The 8,355-nt window shown below is 41.5% G+C and overlaps 2 protein-coding genes across 2 annotated transcripts in view; both read left to right on the forward strand.

Annotated features, from left to right (window-relative positions):
• The window catches only part of LOC131891720 (uncharacterized), a 3,109-nt gene extending 1,301 nt beyond the window's left edge, over positions 1 to 1,808 (forward strand). Inside the window, exons 2-3 of the mRNA XM_059241354.1 lie at positions 354 to 488; positions 1,455 to 1,808. Of these exons, the coding sequence (XP_059097337.1) occupies positions 354 to 488; positions 1,455 to 1,762 (443 nt within the window). The 3' untranslated portion in view covers positions 1,763 to 1,808. The remainder of the gene's footprint in view (positions 1 to 353; positions 489 to 1,454) is intronic.
• Positions 1,809 to 4,394: 2,586 nt separating this feature from the next.
• LOC131891292 (uncharacterized) overlaps positions 4,395 to 8,355 on the forward strand; it is a 4,963-nt gene continuing 1,002 nt past the window's right edge. The window contains exons 1-9 of the mRNA XM_059240819.1: positions 4,395 to 4,588; positions 4,748 to 4,901; positions 4,964 to 5,178; positions 5,253 to 5,810; positions 5,883 to 6,062; positions 6,487 to 6,652; positions 6,712 to 6,933; positions 6,995 to 7,144; positions 7,207 to 8,352. Of these exons, the coding sequence (XP_059096802.1) occupies positions 4,568 to 4,588; positions 4,748 to 4,901; positions 4,964 to 5,178; positions 5,253 to 5,810; positions 5,883 to 6,062; positions 6,487 to 6,652; positions 6,712 to 6,933; positions 6,995 to 7,144; positions 7,207 to 8,352 (2,812 nt within the window). The 5' untranslated portion in view covers positions 4,395 to 4,567. The remainder of the gene's footprint in view (positions 4,589 to 4,747; positions 4,902 to 4,963; positions 5,179 to 5,252; positions 5,811 to 5,882; positions 6,063 to 6,486; positions 6,653 to 6,711; positions 6,934 to 6,994; positions 7,145 to 7,206; positions 8,353 to 8,355) is intronic.

Here is an 8,355-nt window from a genome sequence, read left to right on the forward strand (position 1 = left end):
AGCCCCCAAAGTCCAAGTCACCTCCCAAAAAATGATCATTAGGAAAGTTAAAACATCTAGCGGCCTTTTACTTCAAGCCAATTACAAGTCCCTGTTAAAAGATTTGATCATCAATGTTCTGTCTGCGTCTCAATTTTGGTCGAGACGACCAAATCAGAATTGGACTTGTTCCAAAACTTGCTCCAGCCCTACGGCAACCCTGTGGGGTTCAAACGCAAATGTGGCTTGGACTCCCATGGGAAGTATGTAAATGAGCTGGTGGGAGGCTTAAAATTTGGAAAGCAGTCCCCCCTCCCTCCCACGCCCATTTGAACAAAGTTATGGTGCATGAAAGCTCGATTTGCATCTTTCAGAGGGCGTTTCCGCTCTTCAATGTGCCCAATGTACATCAGAGTTGAGCCCAAGATGCAAAGAGAACCCTGGATCACCCCAAGAATGCCAAGGAGACATGAAGTATTGCATCACCATACGGGAATATCTGAGGAATGGTAAGAACTCTGTCGGGTCAAATCTTAACTTGAATACATTGAGGAATACATATACCATTTAGCAAGATCAACCACCACAATTAAGTTTATACTCAAGTTGTTGATCGATTCAATCCCAGATTTCAACTCAACTAGTAACAATTCATGAAAGCTGATGTTCACGTAATGTTTTTGCTTCCGCTTGATCGTCATTTTTCATTCCCGAGATGTTGGTGGGAAAATAAATGACCATCCAGTTAGCCAAAAATATGAGCTCTCAAAATAGAAGCAAAAAGCAATGAATTGCACACCCTTCAGGCTCATAAATTTTCACAGCAAGAGAGCCATCTGTTTCACTTTATGCTCACAACACTATTGAAGTTTGATAGAACATGATTTTTGTCTTCCATTTGCGAATACAAAAACATGAGGCCTCCTTGTGGTTGTCGGGTTTAGAGAATTGCTTTTAATGAATTGTGCAGTCGCTCTACTTTGGCTTCAAAAACATTAACGAAATGGAAGGGAGTAAGGAGACCAAAGAGTTATGAGTCATTGGCTATTGTTATTGTTGAAGCACACGAAACTTTTAACAAGCTAGAGGGCGCTACATGAACTTACCAAAGCATCACCTCACAATCTTCTTATAAACTAGCTAGTATTGTCTGTTCACCGTCAATTCTTCGTGGACATGTTGCATTTTCCATTCCATCTGGCCCTACTAAGGATACAAAGTACCGTTTATAATTCTATGTTTCATAAGCAATTTTGCTCTTCCAAATCTCCATTAGACCAAAAACTCGAAATCAAGTGATAAATGGGGTTTAAGCATAAATTTAAATTGGAAAGTGTCTGAGCTCTTTTGTTGCTAGTGTTGCCCATTTTGGGCGCCATCTATTGGCGAAATCTAAAGAAAACGATGTAATCCCCAAAAATGCCAGTTGGTCTAAAAGGAACGACATCATAACCCCAACAAATGGCCTGTTTCAGATTCAAGATCCATCTTTGACGAGGACGGAGGTCACGTCCCACCCACGGAGGACGAGGACGACGATTCGTTCTTCACCCGCCGATCCTTGGTGTTCATGGCTCGGAGTTGCGTCAAGTTTTTCGGTGGGAACAATTGCGACGAGGGCGTCAAGGAGGGACAACTGAGGACCATTTGCAAGGAGTACTGCAGAACGGATGGGTGCAACCACGCCGCTTCTGCTGAATCTCATATGGCTCAACTATTGTTTGTGCTCATTTCGATGATTTGGGTATGGAAACAAAAGAACGTCCAGCATTGGACGGTCTAGATGATTTTCTCTTTTTGAAATATAAATGAACTAAAACTGTCCCCAAGTTTGACTTTGATAGTCTTGACTTTAACCCATATATAGTTGAAATACTTTCAACAGATATCTGTCATTGGACTATTAGTAGATTTACAGTTTTACATGAGCGCTCAGGTTAAGGTAGGTAATAAGGAGAGCCCCGTTCAGTCTTACATTTCTTTGGCAAATGTGAATTCATGGCAGACAGTGGAAAAATGTTTCCACGAGGCAACGTAGATAAGAAATTGAATCAAGGTGTAATATTCATTAGCCATTCGAAGGATTCTACGTGATTCGAACTTGCTCACTTTTTATAGATACAGTATAAGAGAGCGTTGCTTGCAATAAAAAAGGAAAATCTATTTATTTTGGGATTTTTACTTTTTCGGAGGACTCTATGTGTTTTAAACAGGTTGGGCATTTTATTTTTGGACACTTTTACCCATCTGTGTCCAAAGTGTCCAAAAGTGTCCAAAAATACAAAACTTTGCAATTGTTTGCAACTTTGCAATCCATATACCTCTCAGAGATACTCGATAGAAGATTCCTTAGGGGATTTTTTTAATTTCTTAATCTCACCTTAGGAGGAACTAAGGTGAATGAATGGGACTGGGTTTACGTTTTCCAACAAATCACATCTTATTTGAAAAAATTTTTGGTCTGACAATGAGTTTGAATTGGCCGGTTTAAGGCACCCTTGAACTTAAGGTCGGTCAGGTGTGGTTTGCAAAAATGGATCAAGATCTCGTATAAAAATTAATCGAGATTTCAAGCTTCGTTCATTAGGATTTAAATATGTTCCTCAAACTTAACGTTATTCTAGATTAATACTACAATCCTTTACCGATGCGACCAACAAAAATATCTAAATGGGTTGGTACTTCCATGCCCTCCTGATCAAAAGTCATGGCTTTAAAAGGTTTAACCTCCGAATATTAACAGACTGTTGAAATTTCTTTTTTTTGAAAACTCTTTGAAATTTATCGACAATCTTCAATTGGTTCTGTTTTCCCCCACTCTGTAAGGTGCATGGGAAAATTGAAGATCTTATGAACTACCATTTAATTTTTCACTAATACTGAACTTGATCGCCCTTGTATCCTTATTTAAAGAAATGCTGCCAACTATAACAGCGGCTTTAACTAGACGAATTTCTTTTTTTGATTAAGTGCGTTCAGTTTGTACGGCCATCCTATCAATTCCAATAAAATTTACGTCGCAAAAAAGCTTGATTAGACTGACCCGACAAATTGAACTGAAGGGAAAACCAAGAGCAGACCTGTTCGTCATCCTGATGAACTGGATGAACAACGTCTAGTTATGCTCAACGCACCAATCCATTGGATTGGGGATTTCCCGGCTCAAGAATGTCACCTTGCACGACGACGCAGAAACATCCAGCCACTGTACTGTACTGTATGTAAAGTAAAGACACAAAAGGTTCAAGACAAAGACAAGACAAGAGACTCTCTCTTCCATCTGGAACCAGGGTTCTTCCAAAAGGAATGACAAATAAATTGAATGCTTATAACTATTATTTTGCCATGTTCAGTATCTGCGAGAAGGAATATTTTAGATACGAAGTACTGGTTTTATTCCATTTTCTTCTGGCAAAAGAAACCATAGCCCAGTTTCGTAAAGCGAAAGAGTGAATCTTAGGTTGAGAAAAGGTCGCACTATACTACACAAGTTAAATCTTTTCTCGACCTAAGATTCACACCTTTCCTGTAAAAAAACTGGCCTCATGTCTCTTCCTCACCTTATTTCAATTTACATGCGTATTGTGTATATACTGCGTGTATAGTTAATCTCAAACATAGACGTCACCTTGTGAAAACTAAATAGCGTGTGTTTGTCATTGAGTTCAGGAGAAGTTTTGGAAGGGAAATTCCCGTATGTAAAATGAGTTATGATAGAAATATACATGCATATCCATTTTTTGATATTGTAACAAAAAATTCTTATATGATTAACAATAAAAGATAAAGCATGAAAATGAAAAATTTAACCAATAATTTAAACATACTCATTTCTTCCCGAAGATAATGATTAGCGATAACAGAAGAAAAAAGGCACGCGCAAAAATGAAATCCCCAGAATAATGAGAATAAAATATAAGGCCAGTTTCAATTTTCAACCAAGACTGCCAAATTGAACCTGCCCATCTCTTGACGACTAATGAAATTATGCTTAAAAAGGATTGGTCAGGTTTAATTTTTGAACTGCAGCTCGCATAACTAACACTGATAGCATTAAATGAAAACAAATATTAGCGCAATTGAGAAGGCAACCTGCAAAATGAAACTGAAAATCAACAACTCAAAACTATCTCAAAGCAAAGCATGATCTTGAAGTTAACGATCGTCATCAACATACTTCAAGATAAATCCAGGAAAATATGTTCAAACCGGCGTATTTAATAACGGACTACAACAGGATACAATCACAGTTCTGCGCTTGAAACGCCTTACGCGAAATGGTACCTCAATATTATGTATGTATGTTATTCAGGTACGGAGGTACCTGCGAGTGAGTGCATGTCTGTGTTTGAAACTAGGACCGTAGTCACTCATTACTAACTCAGTGGAGCCATTGACAGGTTAACTTTGGGGGGACCCAGCCGAACTACCTGTGGAGTACCAATGGAAAGAACGAAACGTTCAAAATCAGCTGAAACCTTTAATGCTATCCTTTTGGAGCAGCAGAGTGTCTTCTAATAATGGCTCATAATATCATGGGACATTGGACGGTTTCTCAATAGGTCCTCCAGCAAAATGGCCAGTCAGAATGAGTACGCTCAACTCTAAAGTAAGTCTGAAAATTCCCCCCAAATTTTAATGAGCCCTGTTCGTGTCAAAGAGTGATAAGGTTTTTTTTCGGGGGGAAAGAGCGATATTGAGTTTCCAACTACGTGATATGAGAGCTTGTTGAGTTGAATGCTTTTTGATTTGTCTATTTGCAATGTAGACTCATACGTCGGACGAGTCCGTACTCACTGACAACATGGACTTGGATTCGGATACGTTGGATTTGGCCACAGCTGCTGGGATTGACAATGTGGGATTGGACCTCAAGGATCTCGTGGAGTCCATTTACAACGACAAGAACAGGATCTTTGATGGTAAATGAAATTAAATGATACTTAACAGAATATCACAAATTGAGGATATTGATCACTTGCAGAGACGTTTCCGGAAAGTCCTCCGGATTCAGGCTCAGAGCATCTGCTCTCACCTGGACAAAGTAGTCAGCACAAAATGAGTCCCAGCAATGGGACACAGTTCCAGGAGAGCAGGATCGCCATGGCACATTTGGATTTGTCCACAATTGATTATGACGTTCCTCTCCAAATCTTGGAACAAGGTCAAGACATCGACCCTACAGCGATGTTCCCCAAGGTACCATTCTAAACCCAAGAACCGTTTCGATTGTGGAAACTTGAGCACAATCCTTTTTCATCGCTTTCCTTTAGATCACAATGCCGTACCGAGGAGTTGTGGACTCTCCATCGCAAGTAGTACTACCCCTTTCTCAAGGAGGTGCGGTTCAGTTTAGCCCGCAAAGGGGCTGTTCTCCCCAAGTGACGATTAAGAACGAGGTCCACTCCTTGAGCACACCCACTACTCAACCATCTCTGCCAAAGCGAAAGCGGAAAGGAAGTGAAGTGCCTGCAAGCGTACATATCAAGCCAGAGCCCAATTGTCACAGTCCCCAGCCCTCTCAGACCCTCACCAACATCAACTTTAACCTTCACGAGCCCCACCAGTGGTCAAAATTGTTGAACAAGTCCAAGCACGAGATCAAACACCCGGTCCTGACCGTTTCTGCCGATAAAGGCTTCAACTTCTCTATGGTGGATGACGCTTTTATTGCGCAAAAGAAGAATCACTTCCAACTGACGTGCCATATCGATATGGGTCGTGAAGAGCCATGCTTTATCAAAACCAAGGCTGGAACCATCCATCCGCTCCGTCATCTTCAGATGAACTTCCATGGGATCAAGCTTGACACGCCAAACAGCTTTATCCGGGTATGTGACCGCTTTCAACATTGAGCACTATACAAGAGTATGCGTCTTTGTAACACTTTGGATACGTTCCAGGTGGAACAAAGCCAGACAGATAGGACCAAGATCAAGTTCAAACCTGTAATAGTGTATTGGAAGGCCAGCACTGAGCCTCTGCAACTCGTAGTGGGTCGGCTGCACTTCACCGAGACCACCGCCAACAACATGAGAAAGAAGGGCAAACCGAATCCCTCTCAAAAATATTTTCAACTCGTGGTAAGTGGATCGTAAGGAGGGTTGGTTGAAGTGCATAAAAATAGCATCTAACGTCTTAAAGGTAAACACATCACAAATGATTTTAAATTCTATAAAATGTAACATAGAAGGATATTTTCGTTCCAGGACAAACTACCTAGAACTGTAATTCAATCCTTAAACAAAAAATACTCAAGCCCTAAAGCTCAAATAATCCCCCACAAATACGTTCCGACATGAATAGAGAGCTGCTGCTGCAAGGATCTAATTAAGTAAAGGCTTTTTTAACCAGGGGTCAGCCCAATGATTTTTAAACCATTTGTATGGAGTGTGCTATGAGGTGGTACTTAATGAAAATATGTTTAAGGAGTCACTTCGTAGAAAACAAGTTGGAAAATCTGATCTAAGCTGTAGCATTGGGGATCATGGATCATCATTTTTTCAGGCATCCCTAGAGGCGACGATTCACTCACAAAATCAAATGGATCTCCCTATTGTGTCCCTGGCCTCAGAGAGGATCATAGTTCGGGCTTCCAATCCGGGACAATTTGAACCTGATTCTGAAGCCTCTTGGATGAGAGAACAAGGGAGCGAAACCATCTACCATATTGGTTCGTACATGGTCACATTATTAGCACAAAATCAGTCCTAACCTAACTATGTTTAACAGGCAAGGTCGGGATCAACACTGACCATGCATCGGAGGCTTTGTCCGTTCATGGGAACATTCAGTTGACGGGTCAGATCCTTCAACCCAGTGACCTGAGGATCAAGCATAATGTGAAGGAGCTTGACTCGCGAAAACAGTTACAAAATGTCAATAAAATCAAGATTGTACAATACCAATACAGACCGGAATTCATGGAGAAACTCCCGGATGAACAATACTCAGGTAGGATGTTCGGGAGTGCCACCTTGGCTTGGACTTGTTAATTACATGAAACAATTTCCAGAGCTTATTTTTGGGCCCCAAGCTGGCGTGATTGCCCAGGACGTCCAAAGGATTATTCCAGATGCTGTTAGCTCAGCGGGTCCATTCACGTTGTCAGACGGAAAAGAAATCAATGACATGTTAATTGTGAACAAAGAGCGGATCTTTTTAGGTGGGTAACCACAACATTTATAATTTTCATCATCTTCTCTGAGTCGACGATCCATATTGCAGAAAACATCGGTGCGGTGAGGGAACTGAGTAAGATGACAGATCACTTGGAGAACCGCTTAAGTGATATCGAGTCCGCCCACGAGACAGTGGCTGTGCGTCTTTCAAGGCTAAGACGAGGCAACAGTTCCATCCATTCGTATTCTAGTTCGTCATCCACGGGGTCCACGGGAGAAGCTCCCAGTCACAAAGGACAAAAGCGGTTTCCTTCCTCGAGACGACGCCCAGCCACGAAGCATATCTTCCAAAATCGGTGTATTCAAATCCTCCTCTTGGTTCTTTTGTCCATCACGGCGTTATCATTAACTTCTATGGCTTTGGTATACACTTTCAATTTCTCCAATTCCGAACATTTGGATGTGGAGATTGAAGGCGTGTCTTTCCTCAACGCTAGTGATGTCTTGAGTAACGAAGTGGAACATTGGACAAGGCGAACAAAGCCAACTATGATGTACAATAGAAATCCACGGACCTCAACCTTCACCACCCCACCAATGTCTCCGACAACTGCATATTCTACTAAAACCACCACCACCACCACCACCACCACAACAACAACAACAACAACCATTTCAACCACCACCACTGCAATATCTACTATTGCTACTGCTCCTCCTACATCAACAACAACAACAGCGGCAACAACTAATAGATATAGAACAATCTTACACAATCCAGCACCACCAAGGTCAACCAAAACTACGTTTTCTTCTGCTTCAACAACGGTATCAACAACAAGTACAAGTACGTCAAGAGTGGTTCTTCATCCACCAATGATTGGTGATGAAGTGTGCAATCTGTCCCAAGGTCCTTGTCCCACTTTCTGTTGCGAGTCTAGTTTCCAACCGAACACGTTCGAATTTAATGACACTCTAGAAGACAACTCACTCACCGGTCCGGCTTTGGATCCAAATCTGTCCTTGCCAAACACGTTGGAAACCCCCAGAACTAATGTGCTGATAGTTCAGTTATCATCTGATATGGAATTGCCTGAAGTCGAGGATCTTGACGGAGCCAAAGATGACAAGCAGGTGGTGGAATCGACTACAACAACAACGTTTTTGTCGGACAGCAAAGTGATTAAAGTGCAAGTAAGTCAGGATGAGAAAGTAAACCAGGTGGGCACGACTCCCAGGTCAATACTGGAAAGCA

This window comes from Tigriopus californicus, chromosome 12 (genome assembly GCF_007210705.1).
Source record: "Tigriopus californicus strain San Diego chromosome 12, Tcal_SD_v2.1, whole genome shotgun sequence".
Classification (NCBI taxonomy): domain Eukaryota; kingdom Metazoa; phylum Arthropoda; class Copepoda; order Harpacticoida; family Harpacticidae; genus Tigriopus; species Tigriopus californicus.